Raw genomic sequence first — 26,371 nt, 5'->3', positions numbered from 1 at the left:
AGAATATTGACACCTTTGAACGTGAGTGTCAGAGGAGACTCCTGAGAATACCATAGACAGCCAAGAAAACAAATTGATGGATCATTGAACAAATCTTACTTGACCTAGCTGAAATTATCCTACTTCAAATTTGTTATGTGAAGACCCAACTCTCTGGAAAAGGCTCTAACGCTGGGAAAGGTAGAAGGAAAGAGAAGAGAACGACCATCAGCAAGATGGATGAACTCAGTTACAGTGATACTGAGTGCATTGTTGGAAGATTTGAAAGAACAGATTAAGGATAGATGCTTGTAAAGAAAATATATCTCTGTGGTGGCTGGGTGTCAAAAATGATTTGATGGCACATAATCCATCAATCAGTCAGAACTGCATACATGCAACACTGGCCATAATTTGCAAAACAAGGCACACAGATTTTTTTTCTAATTTTTTGTCCAGAACTTTCTGTTTAAGAAAGTATTCTTTCAATTACTTCAAATACAAGCTCCAAGCATTTAGCCTTTAATGTTCTTAGTACATTAAAATTAGATGCATCTAATCACCGTCTTCTTAAATCATTTCTTGACTGATGTGACAGCTAAGTGCTAAGTACTAGCATATTGTTCTCAGTTAGGTCTTGATAGAATCCTGATTGTTGGATAAGGATGGACGTGAACTATTAATGGTAAAGAAAAAAATGGTTTTTATATATATAACAAATTTGATAGCTAGTTCATTGCTTTGTGTTATTTCTTACCTTAACATATTTTGTGCCTTATCTATTATAAGACACACACACCCATACTCACCCCAGCCCCTATATCTAAAACTGTTTTTTGGTCCTTAATTTACAACTATTCATTTAGTGACCATTCAAAGTTACAACAGCACTGAAAGAAGTGCTTATGGACTTATGACCATTTTTCACACTTATGATCATGATAGCATCTTCATGGTCACGTGATCAAAATTCGGATACTTGGCAACTGGCATGTATTTATGATGGTTGCAGTATCCTCGGGTCATGTGATCACATTTTCTGACATGCAAAGTCAATGGGGAAGCCAGATTCACTTAACAACCATGTTACTAATTTAACAAGTGCAATGATTCACTTAACAACTGTGGAAAGAAAGGTCACAAAGTGGGGCAAAGCTTGCTTAACAACTGTCCTGCTTGGAAATTTGGGGTTTAATTGTGGTCATAAGTTGAGGACCACCTGTGCTTTCATATTCCTGTATTGTAAAAAAAGGTTCAAAGGGCACCTTAGGTCACATAATGATCAAGGTATATTGGAAGTTAAGAGTAAAATTAAATTGTAAGCATTGCTTGAAGTCATGAATTATTTCTTTGAATTGTGAATTCATCCAGCTCATAAAACTTGATTGTGTAATAAATTGATTATCATTTTCCCTCACCTTTGCCAAACCAGTACATAAAATACATATCCTTTTGCAGATGAAATAAGAAGAGCAGGGACTAAGATGGAAGGGCTGTAGAGGCGTGTGCATTTTAAAACCCTTTCTTTTGTTGAAGCACTTGTGAAATTGTGCAAGAATTGTTAACCTGCTTCTCTTGTAAGTGCATACACAGAAAATCTATACTGGTAAACATTATTCTTGATAAATATGAGCCATCAGTGTGCTGCCAAAAAAGCCAACACAGTGCTAGTTTGACTTAACAGAGGGATGGAATCAAGATCACATGAAGCATTAATACCACTTTATAATGCCTTGGTAAGCCCACACTTGGAATATTGCATCCAGTTTTGGTCACTATGATGTAAAAAAGATGTTGAGACTCTAGAAAGAGTGCAGAGAAGAGCAACAAAGATGATTAGGGGTCTGGAGGCTAAAACATATAAGGAACAGTTGCTGGAATTGGGTATGTCTAGTTTAATGAAGAGAAGGACGAGGCGGGACCTGACAGCAGCGTTCAATATCTCGGAGGTTGCCCCCCCAAAAAGGGAGCACCTGAAGGCAAGACAAGAAGCAATGGATAGAAACTAATCAAGGAGAGAAGCAACCTAGAACTAAGGAAACATTTCCTGACAATTAGAACAATTAATCAGTGGAACAACTTGCCTTCAGAAGTTGTGAATGCTGCAACACTGGAAGTTTTAAAGAAAAGATTGGACAACCATTTGTTTGAAATGGTATAGGGTTTCCTGCCTGAGCAGAGGGTTGGACTAGAAGACCTCCAATGTCCCTTCCAATTCTATTATTATTATTATTATTATTATTATTATTATTATTATTATTATTATTATTATTACTACTACTACTACTACTACTACTACTACTATTACTATTATTACTATTATTATTATTCCATGGATTGCCAGGAATTATGTGACTAAACAATCTTTGATTTTGTCTGCATATCTCTTCTGTTTTGATCTATCTTCTGAACTGTCTTCTCCAAAGCTCAGAAAGCTGAGATTTCCAATTTCTATGCCATTGTCTCCAAATGCAATTCCTAGGATTCCCAGTGAACATTGTTTCATCTGTTGGCCCTGCCTTAATGTTTTTGTAACTTCTTCCCACCACAAACACTGCATGTACTAGCTCAAGTTTAGAAAGAACTTAAGCCAGCAAAGTCCCCTAGGGAGTTCATATCAGCAAACTCCCTGATCTCCAGGTCTTTACTCAATCATGCAGATTAGAGGAGAGAAATATGGGCACAATTGTGAGAGTGAGGGATGGACCATGGCTGGTTCTAGTTGGTGTTGACAAGAGGGAAAGACGAAGCCCAGAATGTCTCATTTGTGGGGTGCCCTTTTGTTTAACATCTACCTGAAACTTCTGGGTGAGGTTAACCATCAATTCGATATCATTTGTATGCTGATGACACCCAACTATAAATCTTAATTCTGGGCCAGCTAAGTGATGCTGAACTGCAAACTGCAACCCAAAACCCACATATGCATTGTCAGGTGCCAGGTGGGCATGGCCCATTGGCTGGGTGTGGCCAACTGGGTGGGCATGGCCCATTGAGTGGGCATGGCTGCGGTGGTAATGGCAGACTGGGTGAGACTAAAAAGTTTAATCAATCAATTCCAATTTTGCAAGATTTTTTTTCCTGCGAGAAGTTGAAATTGACTTATTGATTGAAACTTTTTTTTTTTTTGCACACAGCGGCAGAGGCCTAACGCGAAAAGGTTTTATAAAACCCAGCTGAAGGCCTAGGACTGAGCAACGGCGTGTGTGCCCACAGAGAGGGCTCTGAGTGCCACCTCTGGCACCTGTGCCATACGTTCACCACTACTGGTCTAGAGGGTGTGATTGTATGGCTGGGAAAGATTAGGCTCAGGATCAATCCTGATAAGTTTGAGTGAGGACATTAGGAACTTTCCATATTTAGTTTTGGATGGGGTTGTACTTCCCAAGTTGAGACTGATGTGCAAGTTGGGTTGTCTAAAGAATGCCATTTATTGGAATCTAAGAAATGGTCTTTCTTTGTCAATGTGCTTTTCCTCAGAAATAGCATCCTCAAAGGGATTTGTATAGCTCCCATTGTAATGATGTTCTGGAAATTTTAAAAAACCTGGTTGTTCTTCCAGGCTTTAGGGGTAGGGTGGCTGCTGAGCCCATGTAGGTTGTTTTGAGCTATTCTATTTTCTGTTTGTGCTATTTGCATCTATTCCGGACTTCTGTGATCTGTTCTTACTTTTATTGTTCTTGATTATGCTAAATTGCCCAAAGTTATTTAGAACCAGTGCCTTTAATTTAATTTTAATTAATTATTTAATTTAATTTAATTTAATTAAAATGAAACCTTTTTTGCACTAGTAGCATTCCAATAGGAATGCAAAATACCGATTCCTGCCATTTGTTTGACTGATTAAATTTTTAAAAAGTAATCTAAAGTTAATTTAATTTTAACTTTAGATTATTTTTTAAAAATTTAATCAGTCAAACAAATGGCAGGAATCGGTATTTTGCATTCCTACTGGAATGCTACCAGTGCAGAAAAGGTTTCATTTTATGGAGTATAACTGTTATGCCAGCCCTCTGCATCATTCTGCTTTAAGGTGACCAGACTTTTCTCTGTTTTTGTAGTTTCTTGAGATGTCAGATCACGTGTTAAAAAAGGGCAATAATATTTTCTATATCATTTATCAGGAAACTATGGAAATCTGCTTTACCCTGTGGTCAGATGTTATCATGGACTGTTGTGATTTACTACATGCTACATAAATACTCATTCATGTTTGATACTGAGAATAAAAACTAGATACAGATTGGAGTGTAGATCTAGATCAGGGCTTTTCAACCTTTTCACCCATTGTACCACTTTTAAGATATGGCAACATCTGAGTACCACCAGTCGCCTAGCAAGGTGTCAAAAATTTGATGACCAAAAAAAAAAAAAAAGGAAAAAAGTGATAAAGTACAGGTAGTCCTTGACTTACAACAGTTCGCTTAGTGACTGTTCAAAGTTACAATAGCACTGAAAAAAGTGCTTCCCAAGCCACAGCCGAGCAAGACAGTGCCCGGCGGCACTCTTCCTCCTGTCCGAGGTTTTCATTGCTGTGAGCATTTCTGTTGAGGATTGGCAGTGGGGGTGGGGTGGGGGTGTTTGGTTTTTATTCCCCCGTCTGCTGGGTGGTTGCAGCAGGTTTTGGTCACTTCACATGACCCTGGGACACTGTGACTGTCATAAATATGAATCAGTTGCCAAATATCTGAATGTAAATCACAAGACCCTGGAGATGCTGCAACATTCCAGCTGATTGGCATTTCTTCTGGGCTCAGCAGAAGCACCAGGATCAGCACCGAGCTCCAGCTGGAGCCTGGTGCTGATCCTGGCGCTTCCACTGAGCCCTGACAGTCCTGAAGAAGTGCTGATCCTGGCGCTTCTGCTGAGCCCTGACAGCCCTGCAGCTCCAGCCATCTCTCACTCAGGCTTGTGCAGTGCTGCCACCGGTTCAGCTCATTCCCCTCTCCCGCTACCACTTTTCTAGGATGGTCGCGTACCACCTGCCAGGTGCCAATGTACCATAGGTGGTACCCGTATCACTGGTTAAAAAGCCCTGATCTAGATCAGTCCCTTTTAAGCAGCTTTTCTTACAACTAATTTTCCTCCCTTAATCAAAGTGTACTGTACATGGAGACCCACAGAATAGTGCATGTAACCCTGGATTTAAATACAACTTAAAGCTATCATAGAAATATGTACATAACATATCTTAAAGTTGAGTTGAATATTAATTTAAATCAATGTTTATCTTTTGAATTTATTATTGTACAGCGGTGGTTCTCAATCTTTTCCTCACCATGGACCCGCTTTTGTGGCCACAGACCATGGTCACAAACCAACAAGATCTAACTCAAGATTTAAATCATAACATTTCTTCAAGCCTTCATGGACCCCCTGGTAATGACATTGTGGCCCTCAGGGGTCTGCAGACCACCAGTTGAGAAAACTGCTGTACATTTTTTATTTAAGAATAAGATAGCATCATTCATTTGTTTTTGATCCTTAACCAAGTGGTCTATTTTGAGCGAGGCTCTGTAAAAGTTTGTTTAGCTTTCTCTTACCTGGATGAAGATGTAGGTTCTGTAATCTGCCTTTGCATTCGAGCATGTTTGATGAGATGTTCTTTTAAAGCATTTTGGACTTCTGCTGGAATGTCAGGGGAAGTGTGGCTGATTTTCATTGCTGCTTCCAGGATATTTGTTGAGGGCTTCCCATTTTCTTTAACAGTTTCCTTTTTCTCGTTGGTTTCCAAAAACTCAGGGGGAACGCTGGTGGTGCTCTGAGGGATGTTTGTTGTTGTGTCTGAAGTGGTGGGTTTGCTTCTCCAGCATGGCCAACACAACTTCCAGAAGACGAAGAGTGAGACTAGCAACAAGGCGAGCCCACAGAAGCTGACGACAACTGCGAGCAGGCTGACAGAGATGTCTGCAAACAAGGAAGCAAAGGATTCGAGTGGTTTTAATTTCTTTGAATTGGTAAATTAAATCAAAATGTAATTGGGTCAATTAGTATATTAGTCATGTTATAATGCAATGTGAGTGCTGATTTAATCAGCTGGGGGAAAACATGGAAGTCTATCAACCTCTTGCTAGGTTTTGCGGTAAGTCAAAGTATCCAGCAGCTTCAGTTGGTACAGAATGAGGCTATGTGGGCAATTTTAGATGCCCCCCACAATGGTGCATGTAATACCTCTGCTGCATGAACTGCATTGGGTGTCAGTTTGCTTCCAGGTCCAATTCAAGGTTTGGTTATGACCTTTAAAGCTCTACATGGCACAGAACCAGGCTACCTAGGGAATCCATTATATCAGTCCATCCCATCTGGCCAGGTAGAGAAAGTATGTTGCAGATCCTGTCCGTGAAAGAATTTGAATTGGAGAGGTGTAGGAAGCCATTGCCCCTGCCCTGTGGAATAATCTTCCCACTGGCCTTCCTGGAAAGGTGTGAAAACATGCCATGGAATTAGTTAGCACCCTGAAAGCCCTTAACATTGCTTGCTTTTTTTAAAAAAAAAATATATACTTTTTAATGTTTTTCATATTTTATTTGTATATCACCCAAAGTCTCTTTGTGAGAGAGATGGATGGTTTGGAATTTGAAAAATAAATAAATAGCTAGTTAGCTAGTTAGCTATTTTTCAAATTTCACACCACCCATCTTGGCCAGCTAGCAAAGATAGCTCAGGGAATCAGTGAATCTCCATAAACTACAAGAGTGGAGGCAGACCCGTCTCGTTGGGTCAGCAGCAATATGAATTGAACAAGCAATCACTGGTGCTACTATTGTTAGTCCCACTCAATTTGAAGAAATTGGGACCATCATCCACCAATGTTGCTGCTGGTTTACTGTCCGTATTTTCTATGACATATAAAAGGATACCGTATTTAAGGATACAGTAGTTTCTATTGGGGCTATTGGGTTATCATAAAAAAAAATCTAAGATGTGTCTTTTATTGATGGTTTAGAATCAGGTGATTTCACAAGGAATTTCATGGAAACCTATAGAGATATTCTTAAAAGAGAGGAGGAGGAAGAGGAGGAGGTCGGTGCTTGCTAGCATGCGAACTTCCAGAAGTTTGGAATATAAAAAAATCTGGAAGCCTATTGGATGCAAGAGAGATGTTTGTGAGCATCTTGGATGCCAAATTGGGGACCCTAGGTTTAGAGCAGCGGTTCTCAACCTGTGGGTCGCAACACTATTTGGGGTCGAACGACCATTTCACGGGGGTTGCCAAACAATGCAGTCCGCCATTTTTTTCCCCTTTTCCATAGCTGTGCTACTCCCTCTTATTCTATTGGCTTTTGAAAGCCAATAGAATAGACTCTACTCAAGAGACTCTATTCTACTGGCATTCGAAAGCCAATAGAATCTATTGGCTTTTGAAAGCCAATAGAATAGACTCTCTTGAATAGAGTCTAATTCTATTGGCTTTCAAAAGCCAATAGGAATTGTCCAGGCTGTCTCTGCCCTGCTGAGCCCACCAAAAGCCCCAGTCTGCAAACGGTGCTGCAAGCTGTCTGCAGCTAAGGCGAGGTTTCTGGACGTTTCCACCCCTCCCTGCTGAGCAACTACTAAATGTAAGTAAAAGAGGGCCAGGGGTGGGAGGTGGGAGGCCAGGGGGTGCAGGGAGGGTTGCTGGCACGCGTGGGGCCCGGCAGGTGGCTTACCTCCCTTGGGCTGGGCCAGCTGGTGGCCCAGCCGGTGGTCGGCCTGCACCCTTGCTGCCGCGTGCCGTGGCCACCCAGGAGCGCCTGGGCCTGCCTGCCACCGCACCGAACGTGCGGTGGCCAAGGTAAGGCTAGTAGGGCAGCGGCGGGCGCAGGGAGGGTTACTGGCACGTGTGGGGCCCGGTGGGTGGCTTACCTCCCTTGGGCTGGGCCAGCTGGTGGCTCAGCCAGTGGTCGGCCTGCACCGTCGCTGCCGCTTGCCAGCTACGCCTCGGCCAGCGCAGGGGGTAGGACCACGCATGTGTGGTGGTCCCGGGCCGAGGCGGTTGCTGGGCGACGGCCCGCGTGCAGCCGCAGGAGAAGAGGTAGAGCGTGCGCGCCTCCTCCTGCCCTGCCCGCAGGGAAATACAGGTAGTCCTCGACTTACGACCACATGGTTGGGGTCGCGGCATTAGGAAGGTTGAGAACCACTGGTTTAGAGGCACTGCAGTCAAGATCTGGAAGGTGCATATAGAAATAGAAAAAGTTTAATCAGGGCATAGACTAACAGAATATCTCCAGGTTTCACAGAATAAATTTTCCAATTGCACCTGATATTATTGGGGCTGAACCTGGAGCCGTCTAGAAGGAGATCATGTGTTTATGCTGGCTTTCAACCAGTGAGTTCATTGAGTATGAACTATGGCAGTGCTTGACCAAGATGACTGTTGACACTATTCTCACCTTGGATTCCCAAGGAAGCACTAATTTGGTCAATCATCCATATTAAGGTCACAAATATTTATAAACTCAACTTCTTATACATTGCTTTCAACCAGTTGCTGTATCGTTTTTACCCTTTTGCTATAAGCTACAAACTGATTATTCACAATTTTTCCACATTGGTTAAATGTATAAGCTGCTCAACTCAGCTATGACTAGGGCTATCTCTATCAGTGGAAGTGAAAAAACAATAATAGACAGCAAGCAGGAAAGCCAAAATCTCCCTTTAAGTCTCTCAAAAAGAAATGAAAGATGGAGCTGTCTCTTCTTGCTTAGAATACTCTCTGTTAAAAAAAATCTCCCTTGACCTGGTGGATCTGAATAACTATAAGCTAGTCTAAATGCAACATTTTTCGCCAAGGACCCGTTAGTCTTATTATGATCCTGTCCTTTTATAAAGAATGACAGAACTAAACCATCTGAGAAGACTGTTACTCTTAGAAGCCTTCTTCTCAAACACAGAGGAAGTCCCTCTTCTGCCACCCCTAAACTGTGGAACGAATTTTCTTCGGATCTTCTTCAGAACTTTGCTTCCTCTTGAGGCTGTTGGGCAATTACGTTAACTAAGCTATTTGCAAGGGTCCTTGTATGGTTTAATGTGCAACATGATCTGCTGGATTGTTGCTTTTTATTTGATTAAATTCTATCCTTAGATGTCATTTCCCCAGTAAATCAAATCAATGAAAACAATATCATAACAGTTACTGCAATCCTTTAAGCCGTCCCAGCTATGGTATGGAACAGGATGTGAGCTGATGGAAGCCATGGTGTTGCAATACAAGCACTGCCTCTTTTTCTAATGCGTCACCACATCACACACATGTCTAAAAACATCAGCACTTGCATTGCAACGTCATGATACTGTTTTCATCTTTGTGATGAAAAGCAACAAGATCCTGCTAATGGTGCTGCTCAGCCATATAACGAATATTACTCTAACTTTGAACAGAGCAAGAAAAAAATGGGGGGGGGGGTGAATTACCCACAATCTTTCAGACCTTACAAAAGGATTGAATTCCAAATTTCTAGCCTTTAAGGCCAGATGCATACAGAATATGTATCTTAAGATACAGAATCTAAAAACTCATAAGACTAAGCTTAATACTTTAACATATTCTTTAATATTTAATATATCCATTAGAGGAACTTATAAAAGTTTCTGTGTTTATTATAAGATGTTTTTTATTTGCCACTCTCACCGGCAGTATTAAAAATTGCTGAAAAGCAATTATTCTTTATTCTAATGTACAATATATTTATTTTATTAATCACATTTATATGGCCACACATCTCACAGAAAGCAACTCTGGGCCGCATACAACAATAAAACAGTAGAAATACAAAATAGTCATTATCTAAAACCACTATAGGTAGTCCTCAGCTTGTGACCACAGCTGAGCTATTGTTAAGCGAGATAGTTGTTATGTGAGTTTTGCCTTTCGAATGATGTAGGAGTATGAATGGATTTCCAGAAAACATTGCAGACTACAAGAACTATTTGAGCTTCAGTTTGAGAGGCAGACAACACAGATTCATCCCCAACAGCCTGCACCTGTCTTCAACAGTGAAGGGACATGGGGCAGAAAACATCCAGCAGCCAAGAAGGCTCCACACACATTGGCACTGCTCAAGTGACCCCGAGGACAGAGATAAAGATGAGAAGTGAAACGTCTTGAAAGAAAAAACAAGAAAGTCCCGTTTCCTCCTGAAATAGGCACCTTTGGAACATCCTTACTCCTAGATTGGATCTCTCTTTAGCAAGCTTCTACCTATTCTAAGACACCTTTCATTTTAACTGGTGGAAAGTTAGAGGAGAAAATTGATTTGAGGATCAGAGATTTCAGGATCATCTCTCATGAATGGGACATACTAGTTTTGACCATTCAGCTTAAAGGAGGAGGATTTAAATTTCCTCCTCTAATGTTTCCCAAATTATGGGGAGGTCTGGATGCAGAATTCCTTGGTAGCTTCCCTGGTTCAAATGGTTCCTCTCCTGCTGTCATTCAGAAAATTGATAGAAACCCATTTTTAGGCCTTTGGGTACTAGGGGCCTGCTTGCAACACTACTATCTAGGATGGAATTGATGGTTGGTATTACTTAATGACATGATTATTTCATTTTTATTGCTTTATGATAGTTTTATGATGTTACGATTTTATTTTCTATTTTTACTGTTGTAAGTGGCTGAGCATTATTTTGAAGTTGGCAGTATACAGTTCTGAAACTAATAAATAAACACAACGATATTTGAGATTGCCCATTTTGTCTTGTAAGTAGAGTGGAGGTATTTTATAACAGTGGAAATGTTGCTAAAATGCTGGTGCCCAGACCAATATTTCAGTGAGAAAAGCACTTTGGCTTTTGAAAAACTAGAATTACAAGATGATGAAAAAGAGAATTGTAAAGGATGTTTGCAGAGGTATAACATATTTATCGGTCCAATGCACCATTGCCTGCGTACAATCTCTTAAAATAAAGAAGAGTGATGTTAAAACTGCCATACCAATCCGCGCAGTTCTTCAGTTTGATCCAAAAGATTTTCTTCAATAAGAAAAATGATGGAATGTAGAGCTACCATAGTTGCACTGCAAAATCCCCAGTTAGATAACCGCAAAGCACTACAATTTTCTATTCCTCTTTGTTGCCATTTAATGATCATCCAGATGTTGCATTCTTAGTAGAAAAACTAATAATGAATTATAAGTACAGGTAGTCCTCGAATTATGATTGTAATGGAGCCTACCCATCATAGTCATGATAGTCATAAAACTGGTTGAATACATGACTGACTTGATTACGACCTTTTTTAAAAAAAATATATTTTATTGATTTTTTAATATAAACATCTTGATATTTGGTAAACAGCATGTTGTCTGGGTTTATATTTACAAAGTAATCACTATCGATTCATTTCTATACTCCAAAATCCATATTATAGCTTTGCTTGATTTTCTCTTCTTCCAATAATATTCTCTATGCAACCTAAATTAATACAATTCTTATTAATTTGACAGGTAACAATGAAATATAAAGGTTTTTCTAAAATTTCTACCAATAATAATTTCATCAATATCATGCTTCTTTTCTATCTAGTCATCTTGGTTGCCTCATCCCAAATCCTGTTTACAATTCTTATTTAAATTTATTTTCCCTACAATGTTCAAAACATTTCTACTGGTTAAAATTTTCTCAAAATTAATTACCTTAAAGTATTTAAATCTATTTTCATATCCTAAAAAATAAGTAAGAAAAAGACACAAAAGAAAGACATAGAAAAAGAAAAGACCTGAGAGAGAGAGAAAAAAAAGAGAAAAAGGAGAAGAAACAAAAAGAAAATAAGAAAATAAAATACTACTTAAAATACGTATCCCTCTTGAATTAGTATACACTTATTTTCAAATTCTTTCTGTTCTTTTTATCATAATTAAACCTCTGTTTAATCTTTAAATGTTCCATTTAATGAATCCAATCATCTAATATTTTAATTCTATTCAAAATATTTCTCCCATTTTTAGTTATCCATTGGAATTTTCTTCAAATCAATTACATTTAAATATCTAAAACATTTCCTTTATGTTAATCATCCCACACATTTTTATAGTTCTCATATTGAAAAACAAAAGAAAAAAAAGAAAAAAGAAAAAGAAAAAAGAGCATTGGAACTTTGAATCCAGGTGCTAACTAGCCCTAAGGTAGGCTTGTTGTAATTCCAAATGGGTTCTAAGTGACCTGTTGTAAGTCAAGGACTAACTGTAAGTTGAGGGCTATCTGGAAAAGACAATGGCATCTGGACATCCCTAAAATAAAATACTAAGATTCCAATATGGAAGCAACCATGGACTCTGTTTTTAAATAATATGTTAAGACTGTATAGCATAGTAGATGATGCTTTCCTATAGTAGAGTGATGATAAAACTTGTCTCAGATGTTTTCTTGTTTCTTTTACAGTTATAGGAAGAGCTTAACCCAAGAAATGATGGTCATAAATAATATGCTGCTTTATAGGGGAAAAGGTATCCTCGCTTCACAGGTCATTTCCTTCTAGCTGAGCCCAATGATCAGGAGTGCAGAGCATCTGGCACACAACAGGAAACCGCAGCTCATTCCTCCACATGATACCAAAGTGAATGATGATGCAATAATGGCACAAACTGTTTTCTAACAACAAGTAAATCATGTTTCATGCTCAGCAGAGGACAATAAAAGCAAGCCAAAGACTAGTAAAAAGCAATGGAAATACACACACACAAAAGGGAAAGTTAAGGGGGGAATATTATGCATTCAACTTTGTTGGGAAGGAGCACTTCCTTCCAACATGGACATCTGCTGCTAAAACTTGATGAGCTCTGATAATAGTTATGCTAACACACTATGAAATAATGCCTTCTCCTGTTTTCCTTTATAGGACAGTAGAAGAGTTCATTATCCAATTAACAAACCAGTAATGATGAGAACCAGTAATGATGAGAACATGAATGCTCCAACACTGGAAGTTTTTAAGAAGAGACTGGACAGCCATTTGTCCGAAATGGTATAGGGTTTCCTGCCTGAGCAGGGGGTTTGATTAGATGACCTCCAAGGTCCCTGCCAACTTTATTATTATTACTATTATTACTATTATTACTATTATTATTATTATTATTATTATTATTATTATTATTATTAACATTTACTTACTTTCTTTTAGGCTGCTTGTTAATAAAGCTATTTTAGGTAAGGTACGTCAAAGATTGAAATGCTATCTGGTGGTTTTGGATGGCGAGCCTTAACTAACTCTTTATACAGGGGATATTGTCATTCTTTCTAGGACACAATATAGGTTTTAGAAAAGCTATGGAGGCTCTCATTCAGAATTGCAAAGAGAATAAATAATCAGCACCATCCAAATTATACTTTTTACCAGGAAACCAGAACCAGTTTGGTCTAGTGGTTAGGGTTTATACATCCAAAATACTTAAAAGGCAATGTATGTTCTTATTGTGCCTGATTAATGTGTACTGAATTGGAGTAATTACAGACTTTAGTCAGAAGCAATGCTTAACAGTAGAGTACATTTATATCTCTCTTGTCCTGAAACTACAATTAGACTTTTCACATCTTGATGGTTATAAAGTTTCTAAGGCCATGAAGACTAAGCATCAACAGATCCTAATGAATGCAGTAGAAATTATAAATATATAAAGAAATTAAATCAGAATTAAACTCTTATGGATCAAAAGGTCTTCCCATTCATGAAAACATTCATTTTTTTTACAAATCTGTTCCATAGCTTGTTTACTGACACAGAACCTTGTTCTCTGTATGAGAACAAGAGAGATTACGTTAAGACAATTCCTCCCCCAAATAAAGAAGCTAGACAGAAAATTATCTAAAATACATCCATTAATCCCATATGCTGCCCAGTTTTCCTACCTTGTCAGTTAGAGTTGACAACTCTCATTTAAACAATTCTTGGAGATGTCTTCTATGTTGGCATAAATGTATGAACAGCTGTACACTGATATTGGGAGAAAACTTTCATTTAGGATGTAATCCTGGTGGAAGTGCCATCTGAATGGGCAGGTGTACAGGGTCACCTGCATGGGGAGGTCCTTGATAGTGCTGATGCTTTGAGAAATAGGATGCTGGGGTTATGTGTGTCAAGGGATACTTTGAAGCAGAAAATGCAAATGAAGCCTGCAATCTGAGTTGCTTTTAGTTGCTTCTTGTATAACTGCACTTACATTTCATCTTTCTTTGGGAGCTCAAGGAAGTTAGATGGGAATCTTCCACTTTTCTCATTTTATCCTGATGAATAAAACTTAGAGAGGTAGATGGGTTGATGTCCCGATGTCACCCAGTGTACACCATAGTGGAAAGCCAACTTAAACCTCTTGTTTACTTACTCCCAATCTACCATTGTAACTGCTACAATAATAAGTTTTGAATAAGCTTTTGTTAGACTTTTCCAAGGCACAGTCATGAAGGATTGTACATTATTTCTGTTGAATAGCTTGGACTACAGCTAGGTGATTTTAGTTAATGTCTGTTTTCCAAATTACTTATCAAAATTTCAGGGCTGGTGGTGATACCTAAAGTCCTGGAAAGCATTCTCATTCATGTCGAAATAGCTTCTAAATTGTGTGGACCAATTTCATACGTTTAAGTCCACAATCATGAGTGTGTCTCAAATGTTATATGTGACAGAGAATTGCCTGGACTTTGTCCTAAATGCTGAAAGAAGATCAACTTGTAGGTTATCCTGTGGTAACAAGGATTGGGACATAAGCTTTTACAGAGATGAGGTGGGAATAATGAACGGGGGCAGGGGAAGGATGGAAAATAACATTTTTAAAATGACAGTCACCAAAGTTATGCTGTCAGAAGCTTGACAGGATGTTGTGATCAAGATCAGTGGTTCAGCAACTGGATACTTCAAGTAAAAATTGCTTCTACCTTGATCATATTAGACTTTTGTACAAGCAACTTAAGTTCAGTCCAGCTACCTGACTGAAGCAGAGTAGCAGATTTGTAAATCAAGGCAGAAATCTGCAAATTGAATCATGCGGTTTCAAACTTCTCTGTAATTTTTGAAGCATTTGAGGCTTCTGGAGGCCTTCTGGGAAAGTTGCTTCACAGCTTTACTTTCCTATATGGAGAACCCTGAGGGGAAAGCTGAGAGTGTGATAGGCTCTCTGATACCAAAAAGAGTATTCTAAAGAAGCTTCTGGAATGAGAAGTGAAATGTTTTCAAGGAAAAAAACAACCAAGAAAGTCCATTTGCCTTTTGAACACCTTTGGGACAACCATGATCTGGATGATTGAGAATCTCCGTGGACAGAGCTTTGGGGAGTCTCCAGCACTGCTTAAGGCTTTATTCAGTTTCTCAGCTGTCAGCTTCAGCCTAGTCAACCACAAGCCCCACTGATACCTCTGCTAATTAATTAACGTAAGTTATTGTCAAGTCCCATCCCTGGGGAGGATATCCTTTTAGAAAGAAATGTTCTGATTAATTATAACATATAAGGAACGGTTGCTGGAATTGGGTATGTCTAGTTTAACGAAGAGAAGGACGAGAGGGGACATGATAGCAGTGTTCCAATATCTCAGCGGCTGCCACAAAGAAGAGGGAGTCAAGCTATTTTCCAAGGCGCCTGAAGGCAGGACAAGAAGCAACGGATGGAAACTAATCAAGGAGAGAAGCAACCTAGAACTAAGAAGAAACTTCCTGACAGTTAGAGCAATTAGTGGAACAACCTGCCTCCAGAAGCGGTGAATGCTCCAACACTAGAAATTTTTAAGAAGAGACTGGACAGCCATTTGTCCGAAATGGTGTAGGGTTTCCTGCCTGAGCAGGGGGTGGACTCGATGACCTCCAAGGTCCCTTCCAACTTTATTATTATTATATTATACTCCGGTCATTTTCCAGTGATCACATGCAACAAAGTTGTTATATTATTGTCACAAAGTGCTTTTTCAAGAGGCAACTGGACTTTCTTGTTTTTCTTTGAAGACGTTTCGCTTCTCATCCAAGAAGCTTGTTCAGCTCTGAGCATTTCAGCCTCAGAACTGAAGAAGTTTCTTGGATGAGAAGCAAAATGTTTTCAAAGAAAAACAAGAAAGTTCAGTTGCCTCTTAAAAAAGCACCTTTGGGACAACCATGACCTGGATGACTGAGAATCTCCATAGACACTTGTTATACCATCCCATAGGGAAAGTGAATGGTCATTCTTACTTTTGCCCACAAGAGATCAAATGTTACAAATGCACATATTTTTTCAGAGGGAGGGAGGGAGGCAAGCTAGTTGACCAATATGCCAGTCTTTTGGATCAGAAAACCTAGTGGTTAGAAACAGCAAAGAAAATAGCCTTTTAAGGACAATTGATGATCATATTTCAGTGCCATACCAACAACAATAACTTAGAAAAGGATTTTTAAGTGTTTCTTTTTAAATTGAGTCTGAGCACTTTTTATTTATTTATTTACTTTATTCATTTCTATCCCACCTTTATTATTTTTACAAATAACACACAACACTCTTTCCTCCTCCTAGTTTTCCCACAACAACAACTCTGTGAAGTAGAATGGATTGAGAGGGGCTGACCCAAAATCACCCAGCTGGCTTTCGTAGCTAAGGCGGGACTTGAACTCACAGCCTCCTGATTTCTAGCCTGTGCTTTAAAAACATTAGACTGTATTGTTTTGTAAAATTTAAAAATTTTCAATTAAAAAAAAAGAAAAAACATTAGACCAAACTGGTTCTCTTTTTTAATTGGCTTAGTGCAACTTTGAATAACTTATCTCTGGGCAATTTGCAGATGGCTCTCCACTTCTTCTTCTTCTTCTTTTTTTTGCATTTCTGCTATCTCTGCATTAAAAGATTGAGCAGGAATGGTTGTTTTAAAAATCATTGCGGTGAAGCTCTTGAAACTATTCCTCTAAACCAAACCTAGGTTAATAACTCTAAGGGAACTATGATGCCTGCTGTTTTTCATCTTCATGCAAAATTGAGCACATACATATGCTTTTATGCTTCTCTATTATAGACTAAGAATAAAACTTTAAGATAAAATCTTGAAGACGTTGGAATTACAAATTCTTTGAATCTTGAAATTCCAGTTAAGATTGATTCATTCATACTGGCCTATTGACATTTTTCAGTTTGAACATTCTTGAGGATATTACCAAAGATAAAATGAACATTTGGAGGACTGTGGCCTATTTTTTTTTTTTTTTTTGAAGAACTGGATTCATCAGTTAGCAATAGCACTTAGACTTATATACCACTTCCTAGTGTTTCACAGTTCTCTCTGAGATCCTTGTCTAATGAATCCAGGTTAGTGATATCTAACAGAACTTGGGTTATAATATGAATTTTGGAAGAGGTTATTATATCATTAAGGATGGGATAGTTTTAACAGACTTTTTTCCTTGAAGAATCCATCAGTGAATTACCATTCATGTTCAAATATATTATTTCTGCATAAAACCATGGACTGAATAGTGTCATCTGAATGGTAGAGTCATAAAGTCAAACCATCAAAAACAGCCTTTTCAATCAACAGATACATAACAAAGACCTGTTTTATTGATACTAAATAAATAAATGTTAGAATGGAACTTTAACAGTCTTTAAAGAACAGATCCAAATTTTAAATTGGGCATGGAAACCAACTGACAACCAATATAGCAGCAACAATAGCTCACGTTATCCTAGGCCAGTATTTCACAACCTTAGCAACTCTAAGAAGTGTGGATTTCAATGTGTGGACATCAGTGCTGGCTAGGGAATTCTGAGAATTGAAGTTCTCACATCTTAAGGGTTGCCAAGGTTGAGAAACACTGTCCTAGACCTTAGCCAGTTGCCCTTTGCACTTCATTCATGGCAGCTCAACATAAAGATTTTTCAGTATTCTAGTCTTCATTTATTGAGAGCATGTTTGCTGTAGAGATTTAAGGCATCATGCTAGAAAATGAACATGCTGGGCAGTTCTGTGCCAACCCAAGGAAGAAGGCAATAGCAAACCATTTCAAAAAGCTTGCTGTGAAAAAAAGTCTTGATTTCTCTAAAACAGTGTGCCTCAACCTCAGTAACTCTAAGAAGTGTGGGCTTCAATTTCCAAAATTCCTCAGGCAGCACCTCTGGGAACTGAAGTGGACACATCTTAGAATTTCCAAGGTTGAGAAGCACTGCTCTAGAAAATAGACAACTTGCAAAAGAAGTTTAAGGCAGGTCTGCATCACTGAAAGAGTTTAACCTGGCCAAAGTGCTCTGAGCTTTCCCAGTTTACTCAGAAAGGAGACTACTGGAGTCTTTTATGAGTGTTCACTGGAATGTGTGACTATCTGAAACTGGGAAGAGTTATAAAGTTAAAGCTCTAAATCTGGGGATGTTACATCTTCTGTATGCATGTCCAATAGCAAATCTGAAGAGAGTTCCATTTACTTTCAAATACATGTAAGTACTCTTGGACACAATTTTGATCCCTGATAATGTCCAAATGGATGGAGTCACTGAAGCAGTAGGTGTGAACTTAAATGGACTCCAGAATATGGTAGAGGACATGAAGACCTGGAGGAACGTTGTCCATGGGGTTGCGATGGGTCGGACACGACTTCGCAATTAACAACAACATCCAAATAGAGTTCCTGAGAACTCCATAAAGCATATGGTAACTTTCAGAGAAAGTACAAACTTATCTACAACTGCAAATCCACCCAGAGCAGCTGACTCTTTAACTATAACATCTCTGTCTTATCTGGGTCCAGATTTAGCTCATATGTTCCTCTCTTACCCCAGAATTACCTATAGCTCATTTTTATGTATTCCAATTAGCAACAAGCAGAGACAGACCTTTCCTAGCTTTTTTAAAAAGGAAGCTACTGGAATTGGAATATTCTACGTGCAAAGCATGTGTCCTGCCTCTGATCTATACCCTCCCTGCTCTAGATTGGGGAGGCATCTGGCTGGCCACTGCTGGAAGCAAAATACTGGACAAGATCATTGCCGCTTGATTAATCAATGCTATTATTCTGACCTTATGAGATGCAATGGAAAACAAAAGGAAACACCCCTCCCTCTTTTGAGAAGAGAGCAAGGACACACAAATCCTATCTGCATAGACCAATGGTCTCTTTCTCTCAGTCTCTGTCTGTCTGTCTGAATATCTCTCTCCCCCCCCCCATCCCACAGGACATTTATCTCCCAACAATACATCTGAAGCATTTCTCCTGATTCCTGCCACCTGTTGCCTTGCATCTAGCTTTGGGCAGCTCTGCATAGAGGATCTCAGGAGCATAAGAACAGGGTTTTTTTTTTTCCTCTTTTTTTAAAAATCCCATTCCTATATATTTAAGTCTCTCTAACCTGGTTGGGATGTTTCTATACAGCTTTCAATAATAATAACAACAATAAATGTGACATCAGAAGTTTTATTTAAAAGCAGTCTCTCCTCTTTTGCAATAAAAGCAGGCTGTTCCCCCCTTTGATTCTTAATTATTTGAAACCCGGGGGAAAGATTACCACAAAAAGGCGTCGTTTGTGTAAACACACAAACCCGTAACAGTTAATTCCTTTTAGAGCTGGTTAGCAAGAGGCAAAGCGGGGAGGGGAGGGGAGGGGAGGGGAGAGAAAATGTAAGGCAGAAGACGCAAGTTTAACTTATGTGTTTCTGGACACCTAAAGGGTGCTTCCTAAGACGGCCGAAGACACCAGAAATCGACTAAGTCGAGGATATAAGAAAAAGGAGCCTAACGTCCGCAGCCCCCAAACTTCACCAAGTGTTTCCCCTTTGTTTCTCCCCGCAACCATTAGAGATCCCGAGTCGATCGCGTCTTTTCCCTGACTCTCGGGTGACTTGGGAAGTGAAGCCCTCTCGCCTGCCCACACGCTTCGGGTTGAATCCGGGATTTCCCGGTCCCTGCCCCGCTATCCAAGTCCGGGCGAAGCGCTCGCCTTTCGCCTTTCCTCTCCAAGGAGGAGAAGAAGGCAGGAAGAAGGGGAAACTTCAACTTTCCCGACGCCCACACAAGCCCGATGCCATTAGTCGAGGGAAACCTGGCTCTCTCCCCCCCACGCCTCTCCGCGAGTCCTCCTGCCTTTTGTCAGCCAACCGCGCAGCGCTCGCCCAGAAGGCGGACGAGAGGAGACGCGAGCGGCGGGGAAGGAAGAAGAAGAAGCCGGGACGGCGACCGGGACGAGCGAGGGAGCTGCCTACTTACTCTACCTGGGCGGCTTATACCTTGGCTGGAGGTCTCCAGAGGAAAAATGCCCGAACATTTCTCCAGTTCCACTTGGCCTCCCAGGCACAGCTCGGAGATGATCTGCAGAGCTTTGTGGCACAAGCCGCTCACCCCATCTTCCTTGGGGAAACTCATCTTCTTGAGTCCTCTTCCACTCTCTCTCTCTCTCTCTCTCTCTCTCTCTCTCTCTTTAAGCCTTCTCTTTTCTCCTCTCGGTCTGAGCCATGGTTCTCCTGCCGGGCAAAGGACGGCTTACCCTCCACCTTCTTGCTCTTGGATGGTGGTCACCCGCGGCATGACTGCAAAGAGGCATCTAACCCCCCCCTCTACCCCACCCCAGCTCCCGAAACCCGGAGAGTTCCCAGCTTTCAAGTCATCAGTGCGAAAGGAGCGGGAGGAGGAGGAGGAGGAGGAGGAGAGACGAGGAGCAGAGAGATGTGCTTAGCAGCGGAGGAAAGAACAGTCCGATCCGCACGTTGCAAAGTGAGTCGAGATTCACCTCCGAAGAACAAGGACGCCTAATTGAAGTGGAAGGCTTAAAAACAAAAGAAAAAAAAGCCACGGGGGGGAAAAATCGCACAGCACTTAGCAACGCCTTTCGTGCCTTGAGGGCATCGGTAGGCAGTTGGTCCAATGGCAGCAGAGCGCGGGTGCTTGGGAGGAGTGCAGGTGATGAGCGCGGCGCCGGGTCCTGGGAAGCCCGTCGAACGGGATCCGCTCCCGCTTGGGGAGATGGAGAACCGGGGAGGGAGGAGCCATGGAATAATGCTGGGGGGGGGGGATAAACCCCATCGCGGTGAAGGCGAGCGGGTGGTCCAGCTTAGCCGACGACCCGGCTCTGGAAAGCTTGAGATGCAACTCATGGCGCCCTGGTGGACACGGGCAGTGGGGAATTGCGGAGGGGCTGGCAGAAAGGCAGCAACTTATATGTAACTGCGTGGGAGAGAGAGAGAGAGAGAGAGAGAGAGAGAGAGAGAGAGAGAGAGAGAGAGAGAGAGAGAGAGAGAGAGAGAGAAGGAGGAGTTGCAGGCAAAGGGACAAATTCAACAGATGTTTTTCTTCCTTGCTGCCTCTAATCCCCAGTAAAGCGAAAGTCAATGGTTTGAAGACACTGTTTATTCTTTCCCTTGCTGTATTTTTATTGCACATTTCCATTTTGAAAAAGAGTCAACGGTTTGGGAGAGTTTGCCTGGTTAGATGATGCAGCTAAATCTATGGGTTTATTTATTTATTCAGCTACTCATTTGGAGTCAGATACTGACTTGTTTGACTGAGATTGAATCAGAGCTGATTGAAGAGGCTTTTTTTTTTAAATAAAGGAGACTATTTGTAGCTCAGGGTTGACACAAGGGGTCCCTGCTTGTTTTCTTGCAGATGTTTTATTACCCAGATTCTGTAACATTATCAATGCTAGTCAGCTTTCTTTAACATATATTATGATACCTGACTGGTTCCCCCCCCCTGCCATAATACTGGAACTGTTGAATAAAGATATAAACTAAAAAACTAAACAATCTGAAATGTCATTAAATACACAATCTCCAGAGTCACTTGTGATTAACTGTACTTTAATTCAAAGTCTCTGAAGGGCATCATGCAAGCTAACCTTGATTTGATAGGACTTTATAAGGATTTCAGGATGGATAAAAGCACTTCATATATATATATAGCTGTTATTCTCAAAAAACAGTCCTTTTTAAAAAAGCTGTCCTGGATGGGATGATGGGAACTGAAATTCACATATCTCAGAGACATTGTTAGAGAAGACTAGATGAATACGGATACCGTAGTTCACAAGCTTATTCTTCTTGTGAACTGATTGAACAGATAACAACTGTTTGAAATTATAAGAGCACTATCAGAGCAAGTTGTGTTTGTGATTGCTTGGGCTAAATGTGTGAAGTTTTAAATATCTCTAAGGCAGTGATTCTCAACCATTCTAATGCCGTGACCCCAGAATACAGTTCCCCATGTTGTGGTGACCCCCAAGTGGGTGTGGCCACCAATAAGAGGGAGTAGGACAGCTAGGGAAAAGGGAAAAAAATGGCGGACAACATGGTTTGGTGACCCCCGTGAAATGGTCATTCGACCCCAAATGGGGTTCTGACCCACAGGTTGAGAACCACTGCTCTAAGGGAAAGAATACGCATTTTCATAATCACAAGTATGATCTTTGGGTGGTTTAAGTATGAATTCTGCCACTGTGGCTTATTAAGAAAACCACAGCTGAATGTCTAGGAGGCAGTAAAATTCAGCAACTTTTTCTCCTAATCATATACCTATGAGCAGGACATGCATGTAATACTCCTCTGCCTTATTGTTCGCTCCTACTTCTTATATTAAATTTCATACTTGCTATGAAAGTAGACTTTCCAAGTTGCACTGTGATTTATCAGTTGTATAAACATGTATTTTCTTTCACTGAAAGACCTCCAACTTCATTCAGTGATTTAGTCACCTTAAATCATGTTTCAAACCATGGCTGGGCCCACATTGTCCTATGAATTAATGCCATTTAACCCATGGTTTCATTATTTTTTGAACAAGTCTCAGTTGCCTGGGCTAACATTACAATTAAATCATGATTTGAAAGGCACCATGGATACTTGTCTTCTCCAACCCGGGTGTCATTCAGATAGGTGGGCTTCAGTGTTCAGAGTTCCATAGTCACAATTGTTGAGAATGCTTGACATTGAAGTTCACTCATCTGAGGAGAATCTAGGAGATGGAAAGCCATGCTAAACCTAACAAGTTATATGTTATGGCCAGATATAATGTATGAGTTCAGGCAATGATGGACTATGAACACACATATGCCTTTCAATCATTTTTGAAATTTAGCAACTGCTTGGAAAATTCCTTGCAGTTTTCTTGGAAAGATTTTGCCTCCTTTCTAGGGCTAAGGAACAGGGACTGGCTTTATGTCAAAGGCTGGAAAGAACTCACATTTTCCCAGTTCCTACGCTGGTAGCTTAACCATTGCACCAAACTAGCTCATACATTTTGTAAATGTTCTAAATCAGGGGTGTCAAACTGCCAGCCTGCGGGCCGGTTTCATCATACTGGAGCCACACCCACCCCATTGCCAGCAATGGCGAAAAAGCTCCGATATGTCGTGCGACATCACATGACGTCGCGAGTTTGACATGCCTGTTCTAAATTAACTTTCCTTAGCACTAAGGTTTCATAAGATTTTTTAAAATATGGCTGCAATTGGATTCAGACTTATTTATTTATTTATGAGACTTATATACCGCTTTTAAGTGCAAGCACTCTCTAAGCAGTGTACACCAGTAAGCAATGTATATATATATTTACATTGCCCCCAACAATCTGGGTCCTCATTTTACCTACCCCGGAAGGATGGAAGGCTGAGTCAACCTTGAGCCAGTAAGAATAGAACCACTGACCTGCTGAACACGGTCAGCTAAAGTGGCCTGCAGTACTGCACTCTAAGTGCTGCGCCACCTCGGCTCAGGTTCACATTCTAAGACTTCTGCTTAGAATGTGCTTGTTAGTTATTGCTTTGTCATTTTATTTTGATAAAGCTGGTGGTTTTGCTTAGGGAATATCTAATTAATTAAATATCTAATTCATTACAGTGTGATCATTAGAAGAGGGGTTTATTACTGTCACACACCCCCTGCAACACAGAGTGAAATACTAAGTCCTGATAAGCATACAGTATATTGCATAACTGTTTAACTATCATGTATACAGTGCATTGCAAGTGGCTGAGTTATAGATTACTAATATTTTTTATTGATATCTTGCCTTTTTGCCCAAAGAGATCCTGGAAGACATACCCCATGAGGACAAGCAGGAGAAATGTGGGATCTTCAGGTTGGAGAAAAGAACACTTACAGCTTCGTATGATGTGTGAACTTGGATGGTTTTGAACAAACCTGAACTGTGTCCTCACTTTTTAATTTCATGGACCACCCCTGTGTTTAACACGACATAAAACAGCAATTTATCAAGTGAATCATGACAAATATCTCTAGGGGACTCTTACGCATAATGGTATACCACAGAGATCATCTGTCAATTTCTTTTACTTACTAGTAATTTGCATCCCTGCTGAAGAGAGGATTTGGAGCTGCTGGAATGGAAATATTCCCAAAATACCAGAGAACAGAGAAGACATTGTGAGGTTCTGCATTCAGAGACACTAAAAATACTATGTGGCGAAGGCAGGGCCTGGTAAGGAAAAGAGCCTAGCTGACCACTATTGGCAGCATCTCTGCAGATCAGTGCATGAGGTTGTCTGAATCCTACTATTATTTTTGAGTGATGGACTGCACCCCAAAAAGTGATTGGAGGTCCTCATCCCCCCCCCCCGACCAAATGATATGCACAATATGAAATGTACTTTAAATGAAAGTAAATACAATTGTGTCTGTGGAGATTCTCAGTCATCCAGGTCATAGTTGTCTCAAATATGCTTTTTCAAAAGGCAACTAAACTGTTTTTTCCCTTGAGGACGATGTTTCGCTTCTTATCCAAGAAGCTTCATCGGTTCTGCCCCCCCCCCCGCCCATCATGCCAGAACCGATGAAGCTTCTTGGATGAGAAGCAAAACATTGTCCTAAAGAAAAAACAGTCCAGTTGGCTTTTGAAAAAGCCAGATAAAATACAATTGTATTCCTCTGCAGTGATATTAAAAATTATCGTTAGGTTGCAATGTTTGAAGGTGCTTTGGAGATTGTCAACATGACTTTCAGTGTTGGGTTGTACAACGAGTTTTAGTTGGAAGATGATTGAGACTTAGAATTTATATTTGCAAACTACTGGAACCCGCAAATAAAGATTTTGCCTCCTCCTGTTTTCTGTGGCTGGAAAATCAAGTATCATGGAGCTTTTGGCAGGATGCAGAACTTGCTTTGTAATATTTAAATGTGATGGGATGGACTAGATTAGATTAGTTTAGGAAAGAATATATAATGCTACATTATACTTGGTCAGTTTCATAATTGGTTTATCTAGGTCACTGTTACCTATGATACATTAGCTCTTCAGATGTTCCTTAATTATATCACTTAACATATTTCACCACTGGCAATGCTAACATGGGTTGCCAGGAGCTGTAGTTTTCCAAAATTAGAGAGCTGTAGTTCCTCACCTTAAAGGAATCTTTGACTAGCTCCATCTGTTCAGGATTTCAGCTAAGATTCTTCAGGGGTGTATTATCAATTTGTTAAAAAGTGAGCTCTACACCCTGCCCAAAGTTCCATGATGAGCTTGTTGATTTTCCAGCTGCATATGACAGAAGGAGGCAGTAGGCTACCAAAATCTGTATTTACTGGTTCCTCAAAAAAGAAGACACACTTTTTCTGTCCTTTTTCTGAGGTTCTTCTGAGCCCAAGTTAACTGGTGATTAATGCTACTAGGTAGCAGTGTGTGAGCCTATATTCTCTAGGGCAGTGTTTCTCAACCTTGGCATTTGAAGATGTTTGGACTTCAACTCCCAGCTGGGGAATTCTGGGAGTTGAAGTCCACACATCTTCAAACTGCCAAGGTTGAAAATCACTGCTCTAGAGTCTTCCTTGAGTGCTCTCCTACCTAACATCCCTTCCTCAGGATCAAGCTGCAGCCTTTCATGGGGTCTGCATTAATTCTTTCATCCCTTTAGACATGATCAGGCTGGGATAAATTGATTTTTTTCTCCATATTCTTTTTTTTTTTATTGAAAATTTTTATAAATTTTTACAGAAAAACAAAAAAATAACAATACAAGAATAACATAAACAAAAAAACCAACCATAACAAAACAAAACAACCCTTCCCCAACCCCCCCCCCAAAACACCCACTCCCTCCCCCCCCGGAGCTTCCCAGAGCAGAATATAGGCTTAGTTAAAAAAATTTTTTAAAAAAGTTATATAAAAAAAGAGAATATAACACTAAGATATATGTATATATATAAAAATAAAAGTTATAAAAAAGCTAAATGATATTTTTTTATATCCAATTTAAATTGTATAAACTTTATCTATTTATCCCAAACAGCAAGAAATTTCTCTTGCGATTGTTCTTTTAAGAAAGCCGAAATCTTTGCCATTTCCGCCAAATAAGACACTTTAAGGAACCATTCCTGCAAAGTAGGCAAAGATTCCTTCTTCCAATATTGTCCTACTAACAGCCTTGCGGCTGTGATCAAATTTAACATCAATATAACCTCCTTTGTATCACAATCAGTAACTATACCTAGCAAAAATAATTGTGGAGTAAATTTTACCCTCCTTCTGAAAATTCTCTGA

General features: G+C 40.0%; 1 protein-coding gene across 1 annotated transcript in view; it reads right to left on the bottom strand.

Annotated features, from left to right (window-relative positions):
- The window catches only part of SYT10 (synaptotagmin 10), a 41,116-nt gene extending 20,692 nt beyond the window's left edge, over positions 1 to 20,424 (bottom strand). The window contains exons 1-2 of the mRNA XM_039345183.1: positions 20,113 to 20,424; positions 5,523 to 5,886 (exon numbers count right to left, since the gene is read on the bottom strand). Coding sequence (XP_039201117.1) covers positions 5,523 to 5,886; positions 20,113 to 20,248 — 500 coding nt within the window. The 5' untranslated portion in view covers positions 20,249 to 20,424. The remainder of the gene's footprint in view (positions 1 to 5,522; positions 5,887 to 20,112) is intronic.
- Positions 20,425 to 26,371: the final 5,947 nt, after the last annotated feature.

This window comes from Crotalus tigris, unplaced genomic scaffold, assembly GCF_016545835.1.
Source record: "Crotalus tigris isolate CLP2741 ecotype Arizona unplaced genomic scaffold, ASM1654583v1 scf7180000017942.156807, whole genome shotgun sequence".
NCBI lineage: Eukaryota > Metazoa > Chordata > Lepidosauria > Squamata > Viperidae > Crotalus > Crotalus tigris.
Note: the sequence above shows the minus strand (reverse complement) of the source record. Positions and strands in the feature narration are given on the sequence as shown.